At 55.6% G+C, this 23,747-nt stretch overlaps 1 protein-coding gene across 4 annotated transcripts; it reads right to left on the minus strand.

The window, feature by feature from the left end:
• Positions 1-132: 132 nt before the first annotated feature.
• On the minus strand, positions 133-16,662 carry STX1A (syntaxin 1A). 4 transcript variants are annotated; one of them, XR_010022899.1, is made up of 10 exons: positions 16,608-16,662; positions 8,903-8,980; positions 8,433-8,532; positions 5,543-5,617; positions 4,737-4,810; positions 4,539-4,647; positions 4,367-4,440; positions 3,462-3,599; positions 1,746-1,924; positions 133-1,501 (listed from the first exon to the last, which is right to left on the minus strand). XR_010022899.1 is itself a non-coding variant. In XM_063089410.1 (10 exons), the coding sequence occupies exons 1-10, from the start codon at positions 16,635-16,637 to the stop codon at positions 1,424-1,426; spliced, it is 867 nt and encodes a 288-aa protein (XP_062945480.1). In that variant the 5' UTR covers positions 16,638-16,662; the 3' UTR covers positions 133-1,423. The 4 variants fall into 4 exon arrangements, 3 of the variants coding, with proteins under 3 accessions (XP_062945480.1, XP_062945479.1, XP_062945481.1); XM_063089410.1 differs by having other exon boundaries at positions 1,746-1,856; XM_063089409.1 differs by having other exon boundaries at positions 133-1,924.
• Between the last annotated feature and the right edge of the window lie 7,085 nt (positions 16,663-23,747).

Genomic DNA, 23,747 nt, shown 5'->3' on the forward strand with positions numbered 1-23,747 from the left:
GCCAGCACAGTATTAAGCAGGAGCTAAGACATTCAAGGATGGGCTAGAGGGCCTAGTTGACTAGGAAAGGGGTGGGGTCTCCCCCAGGTATCAGATTCTTTTCACAATAAGAAATCTAGAGCAGAGGCCTGGTACAGATACAAATGTTTATTCTACATAAAAATTTCACAAAATGGGCAGCTGGTTGTACCAAGACCTTTGGTGAAGGGATGTGGGTGGGAGGGAATTGCTGTTAGAGAAGGCAACACGGACAGTGGTCAGAGTCACAGCAGGAGCAAAGCTGAGGGAAGGTGGAGCACAGACATGGCCCCATCCCCTGCTGCATGCACTCGCATGCACACTCCTTGCCTGTCAACGAGGAAGAAGGGTCTTAGGGTAAGGGCACGTTTCTGACTTGAAAAGCCCCAAAATGGCAGGAAGGAGGAAGGTAGCCTTTGCTGGCTGGCTGCTGAATACTGCATCCAAGACACCTGACACCCATGTGGCACATCAGTGGAGGACAGCAAGGGCAGGATGAGATTGCAGGCCTGGAGTGGTATCCGACTTCCCAGGGCACAAGAGCAGGGACCACTGTCTCAAAAATGCAACACTGGCTTGAGGACCCAACTGATGCCTGCCAGAGACTGCGGCTGGCCCAGGCTGCTGGCTTTGCCAGGGCAGGGGACTTACTGCAGCCTGCTCTGCCTCCCTAGCTCCAAGAGTGGCTAGAGCAGAGGGTCACTTGGGGTCAGGCTTAGCCCAAAGGGGTTTCTCCTGGGGCTATAGGAATGTAGGTAGGGAAGATGAGGCTGAAGGCCTGTTGGACTTTTGCCTTAGGTAGGGGAGTCTGGTCTTGATGTGGCCAGAAGCCACGACACCCTGAGCCTCCTGGCAGTGATCAGCTATTAGAGGCTTAGAGCTGGGCTGTCCCTCAAGGCCTCCCCTCCCCTAACCTGAAAAGCAGCACCATGTGGCCAGCTGGTCCCCACCCCTCAGGGGGCTCGGCTTGGGACAGCTAGAGAGGCCAGAGAACAGGACAGATGGGCACATCAGTTAGAGACAAGGTTGGGGTCCAGAGAAAGCCTTGATCTTAGGAAAGGGCAGACCCCAGGAGTTACTGAGAACGAAGAAGGGCAGCATGTGCCACCCTAGGCAGCCCTGCCTGGTGAGGGTGGGGCAGCCTGGGCCAGGGCCTGAGTCTGCCCCTTGCTGACCCATCCCTACCCCCCTGGCTGTTTCCTGGCCCCGCTCCCCTCTGCCTCTTCTGTACAGACACACACTGTTACAATAATCATGCATACGACAAGGCTCAGGGCAGGGTGGGAGGGAGGGAGGGTGCTCTGAGCCAGAAGGTGGGGTTGGGGAGAGCAGCTCAGCCAGGCGGCAGCAGCCAGGGGCCTCCTGGGATGGCCCATCTAGAACGGAGTGGCAGGTGGGGTGGTTTCTATCCAAAGATGCCTCCAAAGGTAGAGGCGATGACAATGCCCAGGACCACACAGCAGATGATGATCATGATTTTCTTCTGCACAGGGAGTGAGAAGGAGAGGCCTCAGACAGAGTGGGGGACGGAAGCTGGGGAGAGACTATAATGGGGGTTGAAGGCTGGAGAGTCTGGGGGATCTAAAAGTGGGGAAGGTGATGATCCGAGATTAGTGTAGTGGCGAGGTGAAGAGCTTCGAAGAGGTAGAACGGGCAGGGATGTGGGATGGTCTGGGGGCTCTACTGGGTGGTGGGATGTGGGCTCAGGTAGAGCCAGGGCTACTGACCCGGCGCGCCTTGCTTTGGTACTTGACAGCCTTTTTGGTGTCAGACACGGCTCTCTCCACGTAGTCCACCGAGTGCTCCACATTATACTCGATCCTGTCAATCATCTCCCCCTGCAGGGCCAGGGGTACCCGAGCTCCAGATGGACCCCTGGCTCAGGACAGGACTTCGGGAAAGTGCCCTGAGGTTAGAGAGAAAAGGGCAGTGTGAGGACAATGGGGTATAGCTCACCAGGCTGGGCAACCTAGGCAGGGTGTAAGAGGGCACCGTAGGCTCCCCAGGGCAGCTCCCACTTCTCCCTGCACAGCAGCCATCCTGGGGGTGGAATTGGCCATGCAGTCTCAGCCAAGGGGTGGGGACCATGCAGAGAACTCTCAGCTGGGGCCTTGCTGACTCCCTATGCCTGGCACTAGACAGAGGACAGTGCCAGGCAGAGGAAGACAGGGACAGGAGTGGGTGGCTAGAGCCTGAGCCTGCCCTGGCCAAAGCTCACAAAAAGTAACCACAGGTGAATCCCCCATGCCAGCCTCCTCAGGCATATGATTCTGTCCAGCTCTGGCTATCTGTAGTCTTCAACCTTTAAGACCCCCTCTGCCCAGCCCCACAGCCTTCTGGGGCCCTGCAACCTGGTCCCATGCTGCCCCGAGTCTAATCTGATCATGACACTGTCCCACAAGACCCCTAAAGCATGTCTCCCTCCAAGTCCATAGCCTTCGCTGCTGTCCACATCACCATGGTCTGGCTATCACCAGGATAACAGCAGGAGCTTTCTCATGGCCTTCCTACTTCCTAAGGTCAGGCACTCCAACAACTAAAACTCCAACCTAGAAGAGACCCCAGCACCGCCTGCCAAGGCCCCATCCACCTCGTCTCCAATTTCATCTCAGCTCCGACCACTCCCTGTGTGCCAGCCGCACAGACCTCCTTTCTGCTCCTCAAATAAGTCTTCGGTGTTGCTGGTCTCTCTGCCTGGGGCCAGCTCTGCACTCTTCCCTGGGAAGTCTTCATAGTTTGTTTCTTTTCACTTTTTTTGGTATTAGCTCAAATGCCCCCTCCTCAGAAAGGCCTTTCCTGACTACTCCATCCAAGGAGTCATTCTAACAGCGTTACTCCAAGTGTGCTCAGACCACAGCACTGGCACCACCTTGTTAGAAATGCACCCTCATGGGCCTCCAGCTTGACCTGCCAGTCTGGGAGTGGGGACCTAGAAACTTACAATAAGCCCTCCAGGTGATTCTTAGGCACTTTCAAGCCTGAGCACAATGCCTCCTTCTAATGTCTCCTGAGCTCCAGGCACCACTGGAGAATGTTCCATTTGTTCTTTACTTAGGCTGCCCTTTCACCTAGTAGAAATTTGCTCTGGGAAGCAGACCCCTCAGCTGTCCTGGTGACTGCTACATCTCCAGCTGCTAGAAGAGCATCTGGACCACAGTGGCCCATGCTAAACAGTTGGTGGACAAGGCAGGACAGGGCTGGGTGGAGGTGGGTGGGGCCATGCAGGGCCTGGGGTCCGGGAGGGCCAAGCAGAGCCATGCAGAGGAGAGGGTCCTTCAGGTGGGCAGAGCCCTGGAGGCAACTTCAACAGCAGGTGGTTGGTTACCTGAGGACTTGGTCCCTCCCAGGCAGGGCAGCGTGTCAGGCAAAAAGGGTAGGGGTTAGTGCAGCCCTAGGTGCTGCTGTGGGCTGGGGTGGGGGGCCCTGGGGACCCAGGCGGTCACCTGGCTCTCAACAAGCATGGCCATGTCCATGAACATGTCGTGCAGCTCGCGGATGCTGTTCTCCAGCTTGATGATTTCACTGTGCCGTGTTTCAATCTCGCTCAGAGCCTGCTTGGAGATGCTGGAGTCCATGATGATCTAGGGGGTGGGAACAGTGAGCTAGGACCCTGCCGAGGGGGAGGGCAGCTGGGGTGGGCAGAGTTGCTCAGGAAGCCGGGCCTGAGGCTTCCCTTGCCATGGCCCTTCCCACCTTGCTGCTTGGCTCTACTGCTGACTAGTTGTTACCTAATTTCTCTGTGACCCTATTTCCTACTTATAGTATGGGCTGACAACACTCCCCACCTGTGCTTGCCACATACTAAGTGCTCAGTAAGTGACAGTTCTTAACACCAGCGTGTGACAGAGCCCAAGCTGCTGCTCCATGGACCGAGGCCTCAAACTACCTTTCTTTCATCCCCTCTCCCACACTGACTAACTACTCCTCCCCTCTCTCCTCCTGAAACCCACGCCCCCAAGCCTACCTCCCGTGACTGTGCACCGCCTGCTCAGGAGCAGCTAGAGCACAGAGCTTCACTTGAATATAGAGACAGCCAAATGTCCTCCAAGAGGGGAAAAAGGTCCCAAGGATGATGGGAGGAGCCCTCGGCCATGGGTAAACGGTCAGGCCAACAAGGAAGTGGATCCAACTGGGAGGCATCAGGACATAGGGGCTGTGATTCAACCTTTGCCACTAATGTTTATGTGACCTCAGCCTAGTCCCTTCCCCTCTCTAAAACCTTCCTTCACAGGGTGGCTGTGGCCAAATTCTGCCCAGTCCCAGCACTATGCACACATACTAGGGGTCTGGGTAGGGGGGTGGGACATGGTAGGTGGGTCACGGTAGCAGGGATGGTGTTCACACTCACCCCGGAGGCAAAGATGGCGGGGTTCCCACTCTCCAACATGTCCTCCAGCTCCTCACTAGTTGTGGTCCGGCCAGCTGCGAATGGGGGTCACACTGAGCCCAGCTCTCTCTAGGGTGCTCAGCAGCAGCCCAGGCCCTGCCCCTCCAGCCCTGAGCCCCACCCCCAAGCTCACTGATCTCCAGCTGCCTCTGGATGCGGCCCTTGCAGCGCTCGCGGTAGTCAGACTGCGTGGCATTGTACTCCGACATGACCTCCACAAACTTTCGGGACAGAGTGGAGTGCTGGGGGTCCGAGATGGGGGTACAGGTGTCAGGCCCCACAGGGACCCGGAGACTCAGGTGCCCGCCCACCCCAGAATTGCAGCCCACACCTGTGTCTTCCGGATCCTCAGGTCGGCCGAGGAGCGGTTCAGGCCTTCCTCCTGCTCGATGCTCTGCTCAATGCCTGGGGACATACATGGCTGCTGAGCCATAACCTACCCCCATGCACCAGCCCCCACCATCCACACACCCAGGATGTGGGAGGGCGCTCTGTGTGTGGTCTGAGTCACAGGAAGCAAAAGCAGACCAAGTGCCAGATGCTGATGGATAAGTGGCCAACAAATAAAGGCCCTTCAGCTGTGATGCGTGTGTAGGTGTGTGCATGTGTATGAACGCACTCTGACCTGCAAGGCTTCGGGCATGCCCCAAGCTCTGTGTGTGTGAGCACCTGCCGTGTGCTAGGTCTGGGGGCTCAGGCCACCCTGTGCCTCTGTTCTGTTCCCCTTCTGCCCAGAAAGGCTGTGCACAGGGGCCCTGCCCAGAGTTGAGATGGCCAAGTGGCCACAACCTGTAGAGCACGTGGCCCCTAGGCCTTCATGGGGTGTGCATGTCTATGTTCACACAAGTGCATGGGACCAGGAAATGCTGGCCACTTCTGTCATTCTCTTTAGCAGAAGTGAGGAATGGTGTCCAGAGTAGAGCACTCCTTTGACAAAGCCTCAGGCACCTGTGTCCCTAGGCCTAGCCCAGAGCCTGGCATGAACAGCCTTGCCAGGCAGCTGTTAATGAATGGGCACATGATATCACCCTCATAAAGGAAAGCAAGATCCATCATACCCCGAGGGTTAGTGAAACCCCATGAGCTACAAAGAATGCCCCGCAACCACCCCCAGACACAGCCGGGAGCCTGACTCACTCTTTAACTTGGAACGAACTTTGTTCGCTGTCTTCTTTATGTCAGACATGAGTTCTTCCAGCTCCTCCTTTGTCTCTGGGGAGGTAGAAGGGGTCGGGGGAGACACCCTGGGTTCCCCCACTGCCTGATGTTCAGGCTCAGTCTCTTGCACAGGGGGCCCAGTGGGGGGCTCTGGGCAGACCCTAGGTCCTAGGTCTCCCCTCTTCCCCAGGCTAAGTTTCTGTCTGCCTGCTCCCTGCCCCCCAATTCTGGGCCAGGGCCACACCAGCTGCAGCCTCACCCCCTCTTGTGCTGTCTTCCAAGGAGCCTCCCTTCCTCCTTCGCTGGCTCCCTCACCCCCTGCAGATAACAGATGGGTCTAAATTTAAGGCAGAAATAATTGTGGAGCAGCTGGCGATGCTGGAGTTGGCACCAGGGAACACTGACTTGATAGTTGCCTGAGTCGAAAGTGGGGGGTGCGGGCTCACCTAGCATTACCTGGTGGCTCAGGAGCAGGAGCAGCCAGCCAGGGGCTGATGGGGCCAGGGAGGCAGAAGCCTCCCCTGTCCCCACACTGCCCAGGGTGGCAGCCTCCAGCACCTTGGGTGGGCAGGCCCTATTCTATTAACAAAGTTGCCCTCCCTAGGTGCTGAGCCAAGTGGAGGGGTGGAGGGAGAAAAGGTTCACAGAGGTGGCCCCCTCAGGCATGGTTGACCCTGGAGGTGACAGATAGCTGGACCTATGAGAGGTGAAGTTGGGGGAGAATGGTAGCATACTGTTTCTGCCCTTGTTCCAGCTAGCACTATTTCCCCAATGACGAAAGAGGCCATGGGGGTGCCCAGAACAGGCCCTTCCCAGAGAAAGATTGGCTGGCCACCTCCCCCTGGGGTACTCCTGGCAACACCCGGACCTCAGGGCAGCCCCCAGAACTCCAACCAGGGAGAAGTCAAACTGTGCTCCTGGATGTAACCTTTCAAACTACACTCTGCTTGCCTCTGTGGCTGGGGTTCCTCCCAGAGAGGATTGGGGAGGGGTGTGGAGCTGTGGATGGGGTCATCTCCCAAGTGGAATGTGAGTGGGGTGGAGCGGGGGGTTCCAAGGAGCGGAGGAGGGTGCCTCTTTTGTATGAACAAAGGAAAACTTGGTTACCAGCTGCTCTGACGTCTCAGCCTCTTTTGCTCAGACCCAAAATAGTCCACGCCGGATGGCAGCCCCCAGAGGAGGCACAGCCAGCTTTGGCCCAGGAAAGCCCCTCACTCACTGCCATCTTTCCTTGTGACTCTTGTTATCTCTGCTCCGCCTCTGCCCGGGAACCCCCACTAGGGAGCCCCCTTCCCTTGGTGAGTGCCTGGTACTCAGCCAGGTCTTGACTGTTCATCTTATGGGTGGGGACTCTGAGTGGTCCCTATTGACTGCGTGTGACACCATGGGAGATGTGCAGGAGGTGGCATGAAGGTACCCTAGGGAGGGAGCTTAGCTACTCCATCACCCCATGCCCACCCCACCTTCCAGCAGGTGAGAGGCCTGCTCCCTGGCTCTTTATAGTACTCCCCCGCAAGTCAGCCACTGCCTGACCCTGAGTGGGAACAACCCACTCAGGCACACAGTGACCCAGATACTCATGGGCACAGACTTACATCACATGCTGCTGTCCTGAGCAAATATCTGGGAGAGGGACAGTGTGATAGGTGCACTGGGTGTATCCCTGGCCTGCGTGGTCTCTCTCCTTCTGACCCTTCCTGAGACAGTCTCCCTTCTTCCCACCTGACCCATTTTGCCTTCCAAGGGACCGGCACCAGGTTTGGTTGGTGTGGCCTTGGCCTTGGTTCCAGCACACTTTGGGGCTGTGGAAAGATTGATTCTGGGTTCTTGAGGATGCCAGTGGGCTGGGGGTCAGAGCCATGGGTAGGGAGGCAGTGCTGGAGATGAGAATAAAACCCAACCCTGGGTACCAGCACCGGGGTGGCCAGACCTTTCCCCCTTGAACACATGGCTTTATCAGGCCCCACAGGCTGGAGCCTTCCAAAGGAGCTGGAGAAGAGGTGAGTAAGCCACGAGGAGCAGCATGGACAGGCAGGTGCATGCACCCGGTCTGAGTTCAGGTGGCTGTCCTAGCCCCCACCCTAGGGGGCAATCACTGCCTCCCTGGGACTGAGGATGAGCCTCCCCCTACAGGGAGGGGCTCTCGGGTAGGGCTACACGCATTCAGCCTGGCACATATTAGCATAGTGATCACCGTCTCAACAGGAAACGTGAGGGCTGGGTCAGGGGACCTGTCTGGGGACAGAGTGAAATCCAGATATGCAGAGGTTCCCTGTGTAGAGGGAGACAGGTGTGACTTCCTGGAGTCGTGAGAATGTGTGGTTCTGGGGTACCAAGTGGCCAGGTGCCAGGGCTGCCAGCTCTTTCCAGAAACTCTGCCTGCTTGGCCAGCTTGCCCTCCCACAGTGCTGACGTTTCACAGCCACCATCTGCTCCCCAGGGAGGGGAGGGCCTGGGCTGAGAGGCCTCCTATTGATTAGAGACAGCTCCTTCCCTCCCTCCTGTCCCCCTTCCCAGAACCCCAGAGCCGTAGCCAGCCCTGTGGCCTTAGAAAAAAGCCAGTTTACTTGGGGAGGGCTGGGCCAGCACCTGACCCCACCCAGGCACGAGAAGGGCTGCCCCTCCCACCACCCAAGTCTTTGCATGAAACCCGGATCTGCTGGTCAGCGATGTTGGGCACTGACCCCCAACCCCAGGCCCGGGTCAGCTGTGTTTCCTAAGGCTTCTGGAACCCTCCCCAACCTGGCCAGCCCAGGCACCCCTCAGCCTATCAGCAATGAAGGGTGCTAGGGTTCCAGGAGCCCCGCTGGCAGCAGCCCGTCCTGGAGGTCTGTGGGGACTGAACCTGCTCCTCACACCCCACACTCACTCTCGTCAGGGTTGGGGGAGGCCAGGATGGCGCTGTGTTTCCGCTTCACCTCCCCCACGTTCTCTGCGATCTTGTCAATGAAACCTCGGATCTCCTCCACCTGCAGACCAAGGCCAGGTGGTCAAGCGGAGAAAATCTGGGAAGGAGGCTTCTTGGAGCCGGGCCTGCCCAGAGTCAGGCCACGGTCAGGGCTCAGGGAGAGGATGGGCCAGGCTTCAGGCGGTGGGGCGTAGGGTTGGGGTGGCTGCTCCCAAGCATCTTCCTAAACAGGGGTAGGAGGAGGGGGGGAGTACCAATCCCACAATACTCTGAGCTTCAATCATTTCCCCCTCCACATGGGTTCACTAGTTGGTGTCCCCAGGCTGCTGAGCCAAGCACAGATGTGTAAGAGCCCTGCTTGGCTTGGTGGTGAGAGGCGGCCACCCCAGGCCTGCAAGTATATGGGGAGAGATGGGTGTGCTGGCTCCCACCTGCTCGAAGAACTCATCCATGAAGCGTTCTCGGTCCATGGTGACAGTGACATCATCGTCATCATCGCTGTCCTTGGCCTGCACAGGGTTGCGCACACATGAGTGGACCTGCGGTAGGTCCAGTGCGTCCCACTAGACCTGGCACCCCAAACCACACAGTGTGTGCCCACATGCCGGCGTGCAGGGTGCAGCTCCACGGCCCTGACCGTCCCCCTCCCACCCGGGAGCCTCTGGGCAGGGACAAGAACAGGCCTGGCCATGCCCTCAGCTCCCAGCCACAGTGAGACCAGGAGGACCCCTGGGGACCCACATAGGAACAGAGACCTTGCCTGTCAAGTTGGTGATGGGGCCAGGTCTCGGCCTCCAGGCCAGGGCCTCCCTCCCTCGCCTGGCTGCCTGCCCCTCTCTGCAGCTGGGGAGCCCTGCACAGGTCAGGCGGTTGCACCTCAGGGCTTGCTCCCCCGCTGGGGCCCCTAAGGCTGAAGCCAGTGTTCTCTCCTCTCCCAGCCTGATGGTTAATGAACATGGAGCCCGGAGTTCCCAAGCTCCCTTTCCAGGGTGGGCCCTGTAGGCGAGGGCCTGCCCTCACTGTCCCAGGCCTGGGCACCACCAAACCCCACACAGAGGTGGGATGGCTCACATGTGGGGCCATCTCCATAGCACCCAGACAGGCCTGAGCAATACCGCCCGTGTGAGCTCTGCTGGATGTCAGCTTTGCCCGCTCATGTATGTCTTTTAGGGATCCTCTCTCCTTGTCAGCCTTGATGTTGGATCTGATCCTCCTTCCTTCCAGCCCCAGAGCTGGGCCTGGCAGGCACGAGAGGCCAGTTGTGTTGCGACCTGGGTGGGGCCTGCCTTAGGCATCAGCTACAGGTGTGGGCCCAACCCCACTTCCAGCCCCAGAAGCAGCTGCCCAAATGCCACCCTGCACCATGGGGCGGGGCAATTACACCTCTGACTTCCCAGTATACTGGTCATGGTCATTACTGTCCACTCCACACCTTGAGTCAGCCAGGGTCAGCCTAATCTCCTGGCAAGGCCAAGGTCCCCCTCTACAGCCAAGGCAAGGACACCCAGGGTGCCCCCGCCCAGGTCGGGACCGTCACCACTCAGACGGGTTTAGGGCTTGGTCCCACCTCATTTCTCAGTGTCCCCCAGGAGCAGGTATTGCTTGGCTGCACACCAGCCCCCACCTTGGAGCACTTGCCAGGAATGAGGCAGGTGCAGGCCAAGGGGCTGGGGAAGCTGATGGGCCCAGCACAGACACTGATGAGCTCAGGGAATTCCCTCCGGATCTGCTTACTCTTTCATGAGGGGTGACAGTGATGCTTGTAAGAGGGAGGCCTGAGAAAGAGTGGGAAAGCAGAGCATGTGCTGTGAAGGGCTTGCCCCTGGGACTCACAGGTCCCATTAACCCCCAAAGTGGGGACCAACCACGAGAGGGAGGTGGCTGGAGTTTTTATGGAGGCAGCTCAGAGGGGCCTGCTCTCATCAAGGGATCACACCTCCTTCCCCAGCAGCTGAAAGAAATCCTCACTCCCACTCCCCACAAATGCCCATGGCTGCAACCAGGTGGCCACCCATTACCCCACCAAGCCCACCTGTACACACTGAGACCGTGCCAGGTCTAGAAGTTGAGTTAGAGAAGCACTCCCTAGGGAAACTGAGGCAGAGTGCAGCCTACAGGAGCCCAGCTCCCCTGGTGGTCAGCCTGCCAGGTTGGAAAGTGGCCCCAGGAGTTCCTGCCATTCAGCACCTTGCCTTCTCTGTCTTGGTGCCCAGAGAAAGATAGGGGAGGACAGGAAAGGGTGGAAGGAGAATTTTCCAGCCACTTTCCCTGAGAGGAATGGCCAGAGACAATCATTGCCAGCCCTGCCGAGCCCTCTGCCCTGCCCTCAGAGACCCCTAGGATCTGGGCTGGTGCCTCTCTCGATCTCAGCTTGCCCACCTGACAAAGGAGGACATGTCTTCCCCAGGCATCCAGCCAGCTCTGACCTGCTACCTCCATAGCCTCCCCCGAGAGCTGAAGGCTGGTCTGGGATGTTTCTCCAACAGAGGGTTGGCAGGGAGATGCCCTCCTCCAAGCCCTTTGTCTGTGAGGGCAGGGCCCAGTTGAGGGTGCACCCAGGTCGGGGTCCACCCTGGGAGTGGCATACAGATTGGCTCCAAAGCCAAATGGAGGGTTTAGGGCTTGACCTTATAGCTTTGGTCAAACCAGCTGTGGCTCCAAGTAAAACCTTGAGGGGTGGTTCCAAGAGGACCCTTCCTCACCAAATCCGCCTCCTACTTCCTCCTCTGGACTGTCCCCCTCCCTCCACCCTCCTCTTCATCCCACTACCCCAGCCTGAGATTGCAGGCTACTGCACCACATCTGTGACAGTCTCCCTGTTCCTACAACCCTCCCTCTGCTTCCCCATGCACTTCTTCTGCCTGGAATGCTGATTGCATGAAGCTGACACTCGCCTCATCCTTAGGTGCCACCTACTTCCAGAAGCCTTCCCCTCGTCAGTACCTTGCTGTTCTGGTTCCCTACACACTATCCACATCCCTACTGTAGCCACAGCCTCAGAATGTCAGGCTCCAAAGGGCCTGAAAAGTCCCCTGGGCCTCAGCTTCCAGCCTCAGCTTGTACGTCTCCTGTGATGGAGAGCTCACTAGCTTTTCCCCCATCAAGGGCAGCCTCAATTGTTAGAAAGCCCTTTCCTTTCCTGTGGTTTGGCACCAGGCCATAAAGAACTTGTCGCTGTCCTCTCCCCTGGGTGACCCTGCCAGATATCTGAAGGTAGCATCCCACCCTCCCTGGGTTTTTCTTCTCATGTTAAGCATTCCTTCCCCTTCAGACCCTTCCCAAATTGCAGCCCCCGCCCCAGACTTGTTCCGCTCTGCCTCCGCCTTCTGCACACGAACTGAATCTGCTGATTGTGGTCTGAGCAGTGCCAGAGCTGACCCATCCCCTCCCTCTTTCTATAGGGTCTATTAATGCAGCCAGAGATCACATAAGTGATCATGAAGCACTTCCTGCCAAGGAGAGCCCCAAGCCCCTCCCTACCACTGTCTGTGCAGCTGGATTTTGGACTCAAGAGAAGGACCTTTTTCCTGTTTCATTTCTTCATTTGTTCTGGTCCTTGTTTCAGTTTGTGAGATTCTGATGGCTCCTGACTCAGTTGTCGACTACAACCTCTTCCACATCCATGCCAGAGCCCTGTGGCACTTTTCTAGAAATATCTTCCAGATTAACTCAGACCTTTAATCACTTATTGGACCCTGAATAAAATGACAAGGATATAGGATGCCAGAGCCCCCCCCCTCCCCCCACCCCCATCTCCCAATCCAGACACACTCCTGACCAGAATGGAACTAGGTAATGTGGCTAGCCTGGCATGCTGTCTTCCTGGTGCCTTGGACTGCCCAGGGTGGACATTGTATACATGCACAAAGTGTGCACTCAAATATTTGTTGAATGATTAGGGCCCCAGTTCCCTTGGGAACCTACCAACCCTCTTTGAGTGGCAGTCACAACTCCAGAGGGAGCTGGATTGGTTTTATAAGTCTGTGCTCTAACCACCTGAGCTAACTGGCGAGCCCCGGAGGAGGCTGGATTGGAGTTGAGGACCTGGAAAGCTTTGATGTGGAGATGGTGGCTGAATCCACGGGGCAGTTACAAGCTCAATGGCCCCAGTGTCTTCTGGATAGATGTGCCCAGATATCATCCAGGCACCTTGCCTACCACCTGGCCAAAACGAGGCTCGAGAGCCCCGCCTCTGAACTCCCAAGCTCAGAACCCCACTGTCCCCCAGGGCCTCCCCAGCCGGAAACCTGGGGCATCCACCCTCTTCCTCCTCTTCTCACATCCCACCAGCATCAATTGTCCTGTGTTTTTTGATCTTTGTTCAGTGGTTTTCAACCCCCCACCATAGAGACCATCAAGAAGAGAAGACCCAGTTAGAAAGAACCCCCGTGGGCAGGATGCCCCCAGCTTTCCCTGGCAGAGGTGGGAGCAGCCCTGGTGGTCTCTCCTGGCAGAGGCTCCAGGATTCCAGGACACCTTTCTGGAAGCAAGAGTTTGATTTCTCTAAGAGGCACAGAAGCCAGGCAGCCTCCGGGCCCTTCCCAGGGGATGGCATCAGGCCAGCCAGCAGCAGGGTTGATTCATGTCTACTGAGCCCTGTCCTGCTGCTGTCTGCCTCAAGGGCTATTTTTTTTCTCTTCCTCTTTTTAATGACTAATCGAAGTCAATATCACTAGTGCATAGAGACCCAAAGCTGAGTAAGGGGTGTGTGACAGGCAATGCTAGGTCTCCAGGAAAGAGGGCTCTCCAGTCTGATCCCTTCACCCTGTTCCCTCCCTCTGGGTCTGTGTACTCTCAGTGACTGGACACCAGGTCCCTGCTCAGCAGAGGCTTCCCCTTAGCAGGCCCCAGAGTGGCTCAGGGAGGCAGCTTCAGGATGTGGAGATGGGCTGGGCTCTGCCCACAGGCACTGTGACCTTCTCTGGACCTCAGTTTTTTGATCTGTAAGACAGGAGGTTGGATAGATAGTCCCAGAACGCCATTCCACCTACACCCCAGAGCAAAATGTGCCCAAATCCATCATTTATTCTGGAAACTGTAGGGAGGTATTAGAAGAAAAGGAGGGAGAGCATTTGCCCTATGCTTGTTCTTACATCCTCTTTTCTCCTACTCTGTGAGGCAGGTATAAATAATGAGAGATTAAGGACAAACCTGCCCGGTATCACCTGCCGACCACTGGCTTCTTCCCAGCAACGAGAGAGTGAGAAGGGAAACCGGTGAGCAAAGGAGGCCTTCCCTATCCAGCCCTGCCTGCCCAGGCTGCTTCAAGACCTCGGGGGGCCTCTCTGGGTCAGGCATTCCAACTTCTCTGCCTTTACCCCATCTGCTGTCTTTGTCTGGATCACCCTCCCTCCTTCTATTCCAGTCTTCCTTCTTCTTCTGGCCCATCCCAAGTTCTCTTCTTCTTGGAAGTCTTCTTTCTTCCAGAGTCAGGCAGCCCCAACTCTCCCTCCCTGATCCATCCTCTGCTCCTGCAGCAGGTTCATGTGTCCCACATGGCCCAGCATGGAGGAAAACACTGTTCTGGGCCCAGGGAGAGGTGGGTCAGCTCCAGGAAGTCACCAGAAAGAAAATCAGGGAGGCATCTGAGTTCAGGGGAGGAGGCAACTACATACCCAAAAGTCTGTCCTTAGCTGTATGACCCTGTGCCAGTCTGTGCAACCCCTCAGGACTGCCCTTCCTGATCTCTCAGGGCCTGTCTACAGTGTTGAGGCCCTGCACTGGCCCCGGATGATCCCCTTCCCTCTCCATCTGCAGAACAGCAGGAATCAGCCCCTCGAGAGGTGGGGGCTGGGGAAGGCTGGAGGGCTGGGCCCGGCCTGCCTGCGGAGCGCCGAGGAAACGCGCCAGCTCCTTCCCCAAGTGTGACTTTTATAAATAAGCTCCCTTCCCTTCGCCTGTCTTCCAAATGTGCTGGCATTGGGTGGGGGAGGAGAGAGAAGGAGGAGGAGGAGGAGGAGGAAGAGGGAAGAGGGTTGGGGCAGTGCACAGCCACTGTCCCCAGCACCATCTCTGTCCAGCCCAGCCAGCACTGGCCTCTTCATTCCTGGGGATTCTGGGCTGAAAATTCTAACTTCTGGGGTTCAAGGTCTCCCCCAAATACAGAGTCAGAGCTGAGAGACCTGTAACCATGCCTCTCACCCTGAGAAGCTGGGTTCTAGGTTTTCCTATCTCCACTGCACAGATGGGAACTCCAGGCCCAGAGGTCTCCCAAGATTGGCTATTCCATCCCACCCAGTGTGGGCTCCTGCCAGCCGACTCTCGAGGCTGCTAGAAACCTTCAGTGGGAAGGACCACCCAGCAATGAGTACAGCATCCATGGGCTCTGAAGGCCTGGGGTGGGGGGAGTGGGGGTATCTGGAGAGGATGCCTCAGACAATTCAAAGTGAAGCCAGCCTCACCATCTGCGACCATTCAGGCTAGTGTGTGGGGCTGGGGGTGGGGACGGTCACAGAGACACACACCAGAGCAAAAGATCTGGGTTCAAGCTCCTCACAACCCAAGCTCTCCTGGGGCATCCCCCAGACCCAGCCAGGCCTAAGTCTGACCGTCTTCAGTGACTAGGCAAAGCCCCTTTCTATCACCCCTTAATCTACCAGGCAAGCCACTTCTCCACTGTGCCTCAGATGAAGACTGATAAGCCAGAGGCCATCATCAAATGTAAGGGACTGTGGTTCCCACACATGCCCTTGTCTGACCTCCCAGGCGCCAGAACATCAGCAAATACACCACACAGCCATTCATCACCAACACTCTTTCTGACTCAATGGAGCACAGGAAACTTGAGGGCAACCACAAGGGCTGGTGGGGAAAGTGTTTAGAGACCATATACGACACGAGGGATCATCTTCCTTCCTTTGAAACCTCATCGGGTTTACCCCAGGGGCTGGGCACTCCGCCAGGAATAACGCAGGTCTGAAGGTAGGGTGGGGCTGGCATGCTGGAGCAAGGGGGGAGATGGAGGCAGGAGAGCACATGTCCCCGCTCCAGGCTGCCCAGGAGACAAGGCTGGTATAATGAGGGGAGACCAGGGCACAAACTCAGGGAGCCTCTGGGTAGAAAGGACAAGCCACGTGTCAAAAGCCCAAAGGACACTTGAAACTTTCCATATGAGAAGACCTAGGGCTCCGGCTCCAAGCAGAGTGACAAGAGGAGGTTTCTGGAAAGCCACTGAGCTAGGGGGCTCCCAGAGATCAGTGGGTGGAACCTGCTAGCAAAGTGGTCAGCCCGGGGATCAGATGAGACTCAGCCTGGTCTTGAGCCCTGATCCTCCTCGACCCCTCAGGCAGACTCCATTTCCATCACGGCCCCCCAACAGGCCCCCAGGCTTGCCATCCCTAAAAGGCGAAGGGGAGCACTATTGATGGGGAGCAGGCGGCAGGGGTCTCTGTCTGGGGTGGGAGAGGATGGGCTCTCAGAACGTTTGTACGCCCTCCTACTCCCCCCAAACCCAGCCCCGGGAGCCACACCCCAGGGGCCTCCGAGACACAGGTGGAAAAACAGATGCAGGTCGGAGTCAGATCAGGGAATCCCAGGAGGGTCTGGAAACGCCAGCCCGGAACCCGAACGTGGGCCGGGGGCGGGCGTGACCCCTCCCAGACCTGGGGCGGGCAGAGGATCCCGACCGCGACCGGGCGGACGGAGAGCCACAGGTGATGGGAGCCATAGGTGACGGCGGCCCCCAGCCAGCTCCTGCCGGAGGAGGCAGCCCCCACCCGGCCGCCCAGTTTCCGCAGCGCGCCCGCAGAGAGGCTCTGGGCAGGGGACCGCCCCCGGCCCGTTCCCACCGCGGTCCCGCCGTCTGCACCGAGGGGGGACGGGAGGGTTAGCGACAAGGGACAGTGGGAGACAGAGACGCGACCTGCTCAGAGGGCGGGGGAGTCCAAAAGTTTATCCAGGACCCCGAGCTCCAGCCGCCAGTCCACAGGCCAACGCGGCCGAGCTCGCGCGAACCCAAGACCTCGAGTGTGTCCTAGGGGCGGGACCCGGAGGGGGTCGTGGTCCCGGCTCGCACCGCTCAGCCCGTCCCAGCCGGGGGCGCTGGAGCTGCCGCCCCGATGCCCGCGGACGCCGGGCAGGGAGTGTCCGGCGCGCTGGCGCGGGCGGCGAGCGGCCGCGCGCGGGGCCCGGACTCACCGTGCGAAGCTCCTGGGTTCGGTCCTTCATGCTCCCGGGAGTGGCAGCGGCGCGGGCTGCGGCCGTGTGAGCCCCGCATGCGCGCCGACCGCCTCGCGGCTGCGCAGCGCCCGCCCGGCCCCGCCCCGGCCCCGCCCGGGACCCCGGGACCCGGCCCCGCCCCGCCCCGCCCCGCGCCAGCCGGGCCCCCGCCGAGGTCCCCGCCCCCAGCCCCTCAGGGCTCCCCCTGCGGCCTTGGCCCCCTACGTTCTCCGTGTCGAGGGTCGGGCCCCAGAGCCCCGGCTTCTTTCCCTGCCCCAACCTCCTCTTTATTCGGCCGCTCAGCATCTCTGTTCTGGACCCTGGATTCTCACCCCAGAGCCCTTCACACTGTCGGGGATTTGCTGGAGGTTGGAACTCTCGCCTTGATTTTATTGCCTCGGGACCTCCAGCAGCCCCCTGCCGTCCCGCAGCCAGAAACCTCCTCCAGAGAGTTCCAGCCTCGGAGCCCCTTCCCACTTTCTCCCATCATCTCATCCAGACTCAGGCTCTGGCCCCTCTTTCCCCAGGATTTCTCAGTGCACCGGGGTGAGGCTGGGCGGTCACCCCTTTTTCCTTTAGTTTCCACTCCCAGCAAGCTGAAGGAACTCTGTCTTTGGGAAAGGGAGACTTCCAGGCCTGAGGTTCTATTTCCTATCTAGAAGTTGGGGTCAGCTAAGCCTGGGGCCCAGCTACCTCTGAGACTAACGGGAAGATTTTAGCAGTACCTGTGGAGGGACGGGAGTAGGAGACTAGACAGTGGTAGATGTTCCCTTTTAGGTGCCTGCCAGCACCTTGTTGCAACAACAGCCACACCCCCACCTCCACCCCAGCACCCCAGTTGTTCCTTCTGTGTTATGGCCCAGACCCTCTTGACTCGAAGCTAAGCAGACCTTCCTCCCTCCATCAGGTCTGCCAGTGTTACCAAGACCCCAAAGGTCCGTTTGCTTGCCTTGCCGCTCAGTAGTCAGTAATCGAGAGACAAGAGTTGGTGTAAGGAAAGGTAACCCTTTATAGGGGTCTGCAGTGGAAAGTTGATTCATGGTGACCAAGCGGGGACATGCAGACATGCCTGAGTATTTCAGATAATCATCAAGGAACTTCCCAGGTGGAAGCTGACCAGCGTCATACTTCATTCTCCATGGGCTCAGTTCCTGTTATTCTCAAATAAGATCAGGTTAGTAAGCTAGTAAAGAATGGCCATCTGCGTTAATAATTTTTCTCTAATTATTTGTGTACAGTGTGAAAACAAGAGTCACTGTGTTCTGGCAATTAGCTACAGGCTCTGTGGTTTGAATTACAGGAGAGAACAAGTTTTTGAATTCAAAGGTTTAACAAAATGGAGTCACTTCTGTTTGGGCTATTATAACAAGACATTGCTCTGGAGCTGGTCCAGACCCCTGCTGCCCAGTGTGTCTGGGCCTGGCACCTCTCTCAGACTGTGGGCACAGGTTAGCTGGCAGGTAGGTAGGGCACATGCAGGTTAACTGGCTGGCAGGCAGGCTGGAGACACTGTTCTAGCTTTCCCTTCTTCACTGGAAAATCTGGCCCAAGACACTCAGATGGCATTGGAGACAGTCGCACCACTTCCAGTTGTCCACACTTCACCCTTGAGTGCCCTGCAGAGCAGGCAATGGTGATGCCACACTTGACAGATAAGAAACAAGGACTCATCTGCTAGAGGGACTTGCCCAGGGTTATGGGGAACAAGAGCAGGGGAGGCTGCCTGATTCCTGGTCCAGTGTGCTTTCCTGCATGCAGGGTGAGTTGGTGGGGTGGGTCAGGGGTGCACCCCAGAGCTCAATGTCTGACCCTGTGGGGAGAGGACAGTAAGGGGGGACGCAGCTCCTGCCCTCAGAGAGCCCTGGTGTCACACCAACCATCACTCATTGAGATGCATATTAAATGATAGTATGAAAAATTAGTAAAAGAATGAATGTATGCCCTTCACCTTAAACTCTGTTTTCTAGATCTTACCTTCATTCAATCATTGATTCATTCATCCAGCATTACCTAGGAAACCATGCACTGGGGCCGCTGTTCTGCGCTCAAGGTGCCTCCATTGTAGTGGGGGACAGACATGGTTTCAATACATAAAGGAAACACCAAGGTCAAGGGTTCAGATCCCCCTACTGGCCAGCTGCCAAAAAAACAATAAACAATACATGAAGGAGTCCTGGAGGCTTTCCCAAGGTGTGACATTTGAGTGGAGTGTTGGAGGAGTGGGTTGCGGCAGCAAGGGGTGCAGGCATTCTGGACAGAGGAAGGATGCTGGGCCAGGATTGGGGGTGGGGAGGATTCTAAAATGGGGCACTTTGAGGCTGGCCTGTGGCTCACTTGGGAGAGTGTGGTGCTGATAACACCAAGGCAATGGGTTCAGATCCCTGTATAGGGATGGCCGGTTAGCTCACTTGGGAGAGCGTGGTGCTGACAACACCAAGTCAAGAGTTAAGATCCCCTTACCGGTCATCTTTAAAAAAAAATTTTAAAAGGGACAACTACAATAATACATGTGAGAGACCATGGTGGCTGGGCTAAAAGTGATAGCAGTGGTGGCAGGGAGATATGGTCATATCGTGGGTACTTTTAAAGGTAGAGCCAGCAGGATTTGCTAATGCAATGGGAGAGAGGAGGGACTGAGAGAGAGAGAGGAATCCAGGATGACCAGAGTTGAGGTTTTTGACCATTCAGGAGAGATGGTGTTGCCATTTGCAAAGATGGGGAAGACTGGATGAGGAGCGTGTGGGGGTGGAGGCAAACCAGGATTTGGGTTTTGGACCTGTTGAGTTTGAGTTGCCCATTAGACATCCCAAGGGTGAGGACAAGTGGACAGTTATCCATATAAGTCTGGAATTCAGGGGCAGGTCCAGACTGGAAGCCACCAGCATAGATAGTTTTCAAAGCAAGGAAAGAGGCCCCTCTGTAGCAGCATGAGGACGTTGAGAAGGCTGCTGTGTTTCAGATCCCCATACCGACCAGCCACCAAAATAAAAAGGCTACTGTGGTGTCCAGGAGAGAGACTGACTGTGTGAATGAAAGCACGGCCAGCCAGGCTGGAGAGCAGGGTCAAAGGCATTCAAGAGAGTTATTTAATATTGCCGTACCTTCTTTCTTTCTTTCTTTTTTTCTTGTGGCTGGCTGGTATAATGGGGGTCTGAATGCTGAATTATTTCAGTCATGAAAAGAATACATACTTGTCGTAGTACATTAAGACATTAGACAGGAATTGTGAACCAGAAGCCATAGGCCCTGGTGACCAACCATGTGAGGATGAGAACAGAACCAGTCATTAGCTTCTGGCTTGGCATCCTGGAGGAGGAGCAGGTCGGGAGGGCAGGGGGCAGTTCACACAGGGACATGGAGCATTTGAGGTGCCTGTCGGGCATCCAGATGTCCAGATGGCCGAAGCAGAATTCATGTGGACTGCCAGCTGGAGACTTGGGAGTCAGGAGTAGCCTGGCTTGGGGTGGCGATGAAGTTGTGGGCCACAGTCCAGGGCATGTATGTATGCGTGCGTGTGTGTGTGTGTGTATCTGTGTCTGGGAGAAAAAACAAGGCCTGAAGATGAACCTGGAATGCCCCCTGACAGGTGAGGGATGGATGGAGATGGAGGAGCCAGAAACACAGCAGGGGCCAAAACAGAAACAGTCACACAAGATGCCATGGGTCCCCAGAGCAGCCAACTTCCTGGAATCTGGGACCACTTCACGGGGCAGAAGTGTGGGTGTTTCAATCAGGGCTTAAAGGAAAGTAGGAAGTGGCCAGGTGGAGAAGCGGGGAGAGGCATTCTGGGCCGAGGGTGAAAACAGAGACAGGGATGTGTGAGAGAGCAGGGCTTATTTCCCGTGGGAACCAGGCAGTTCCCATAACATAAATCACTGCCCCCTCCATAAAGTCCTGTCCCTGCTCCAGACAAAGGGGCATCTCTAAGCCCCAATATTGGCATTTTGTCCCCTGACTCCTACTTGCTCAGGACAGTGAGGTTTCCTTATTGCCCAGGTGGGGGTGGGGGAGGGGTGGTTCTCATACCTCAGCATGGCTTTCCATGTGCTTTGTGATCTGGCCCTGCTGCACCCCTTGGAGTCTGCTTTCCTCCCACCCTGTGCCTGGGGCACTCCCCTCCCTGTATCCTACCCCCGCACCATGCACCTGGCTGTTGCTGCTAGTCCTTCCCTTCTAGACATCACTTCCTCCAAGAATTCGTCCCTTGGTGGGAGCTGATAAATACATAAATAAAAAGGAAAGAAAGAAAGAAAAGCAGGAAATTTTAAAAAAGAAAAAGTTTTAGTCTGGGAACACCCAAGAATGGGAGTTTTGGGCTCCTTCTGTATGTTCCCACAAAGACCTGTATTTATCTTGATTATAGCACTTATTGTCACATGTTGATATGGTCTGTGTTAGGAGTCTGTCTCCTCATTAGACTGATGACAGCTGAAGATCAGGAACAGGGTTGTTCTCCTTGATTCCCCAAGGCTGGCACGGAAAGTGTGTTTGCTGAGTGATGACAAACACGTGCACGCATGAGTGAGCAGAGCTTCTATAAACGAGCACTGGGAGGAAGGCTGGGCATTTGGGAGCTCCAAAAGCCACCGGTCTCAGTTTGGGGTTTCCGTCCCACGGGCGGTGAGGGCAGGAGTGAGCCCATGGTCCAAGGGATCCCTGATGCTGGGAGCTGCTGCCACCTGCTGGGCAGGACAGGTGTTGCCTCACTCGGCCGTGGTGCCCGGGCCACTAGAGTGCCATAGTGGGCATGAAGACCAGTCACCACCTGGCTTCCAGAAGCCCTCAGGCTGGTGGGAGAGACACACTGACAGTGACAAGAAAATAATAGGAAAGTACAGGGGCTGTAGGGGTCTGGAGGAGGAAGAGGAGGGAGGTTTTGAAGGAACAGAGTTGTTCCTAGAGCACGGTTACAGAGAGTGGGAACAGGAAGGGCAGCTGACCCAGGCTCCACAGCTGGTGTGTGCGTGTGTGCGCGTGTATTTTGAGGTTCTCATGTTGTTGCTTTCTTGGGTCTGGCAGGTGTATTCCCTTTTCTCCTCTCCTGGGAAGTCTGGCTCTGGTCCATTTATTTTTATGGGTTTTTTGTTTGTTTGTTTTGTTTTTTGTGGCTGGCTGGTAAGGGGATCTGAACCCTTGATCGTGGTGTTATCAGCACTGTGCTCTAAGCAGTTGAGCTAATCAGCCATTCCTGGCCCACTGACTGTACAAAGCTCTGGCCATTGTGTGAGGCACCTTATTTAACCCTTACCTTATCAGTGTGGCTCTCCATGAGCTCCACTTCACAGATGAGGACAACGAGGCTAACGGAGGTACACACAAACAAAGTTGTAGGGGTTGGGTGACACAGTTTGTAAACTGCCTAGCCCTGCAAATCCCAGCTGTTTTGGCCACAAAGCTCAGCCTCCTGCCTAACTGGCGGCTCTCCTTCCCCTTTCTGAGCTCCCCCGACCCCAGCCCAGCATTATCCTGGAACCATCTTCCAGCTCAAAGCTGAGGTCTGGGCTCAGCCCTCCTGGGAGAGCAGGAGAGGAGGGGGCGTGGGACATGAGTCCTACTAGTTACAATGTGATATTTGAGATAGCACTTTGGGATGAAATTCACTATATGTCTGAATATAAGTTTATTTCCTCCTTTTCCCAATGAGAAGATTAAAAGAAAAAGAAATCTGGCCCAATGTTCGAATTTAAACTTTTAGAGATGCAGATGAATAATCGACTCCCTGCTTATAATATTTAGTTAAATATTTAAACTTAAATATTTAGAATCCCATATTTTAAATAATAATTTTATTTAGAAACAACGCTTTTCCTTTCGCGTGCTTTGTGAAAGTTTATCTAAACCCCTCACCCACATTTCTGCCTCTCGTTGTCATTTGTCATAGCCATGTGTCATCCCTAGTGCCTCCCTGAGTTCCCAACACAGTTTTCTCAAACATGTCATCTTCGTTTTGCTTGGAAACACAGCACTTTTTGAACCCATGAACGATACTGTCACTAAAAATATTATTCCAAGTCATGAGAATGATTAAGATGGTTGTTTTTTGTCTAAACGGCAGGTGAATATTCGTGATCTCCTTAGGGTAACTATAGAATTATGGAAAATAGCAAATTGCCTGGTCCTACCCCATTCCCTTTCCCTGCTTAATTTTTCTGCACAGCACTTCTTGCCATCCAATATACTTGTTCATTTATTATCTATCTCCCCTCCCTAGACTGTGAGTTCCATGAGGTCAGGGAATGTCCATCTTGCTATTTTATGTCTGTCACTTTGATACATGCCTAGAACATAGTAGGTGCTCAACAAATAATTGTGGAATGAATGACTGTAAAGCTCTTAGAAACATTTGCTAGCTCAGTGGCAGGCAGCCAGACCACGCACGAGGAATGCCGTTGGAGTGGGACGGGGAACTCAGCCTGCAGGAGCCGAGCCCATAGAAGGAGGGCATCTAAGTCAGGGGGAGCCCAGTCGTGTTGACAGATTAGCTAAATACAGAGGATTGAACAAATTACGAAACACATGAGGACGGGCCAAGCCCGTGGCGCACTCGGGAGAGTGCGGCGCTGAGAGCTCGGGGACGCTCCCGCCGCGGGTTCGGATCCTATATAGGAATGGCCGGTGCACTCACTGGCTGAGTGCCGGTCACGAAAAAGACAAAAAAAAAAAAAAAAAAGAAATACATGAAGGCAATGAGAGGTATGTTTCTCATTGTTGGGGAAAGAGGATAAAAATGTGAAAAGGGTTGGACGAACCTTGTGCCATTGGGCTGGAATTTAAGGTTTAAATATAAACTTTAAAAAATTTATGTAGATAAAGAAACATAGGTGTAAATGTAAATGTCTATGTTTGTGTGTATATGTGTGTATAAATGTGTGTTCACTGAGTGGGCCTGGATTACCCTAATTGTAACGAACACATGCAAAACCCAGATCTTGGTTTCTAAATACTATTCCCCACAGGTATCCATGAAGAAACGGCTAATTCCATGGATGGAGCAGAGAAAAACAAGATGAGCCTGGATTATCTTGTTGAGCCAGACAGAAAGTGTTCAAAGAATGATGGGACACGTCAAAATGACAAGAGGTCAGCAAGGGGCATCCACTGACCAAATCTGGGACAATT

This window comes from Cynocephalus volans, chromosome 3 (genome assembly GCF_027409185.1).
Source record: "Cynocephalus volans isolate mCynVol1 chromosome 3, mCynVol1.pri, whole genome shotgun sequence".
Lineage (NCBI taxonomy): Eukaryota > Metazoa > Chordata > Mammalia > Dermoptera > Cynocephalidae > Cynocephalus > Cynocephalus volans.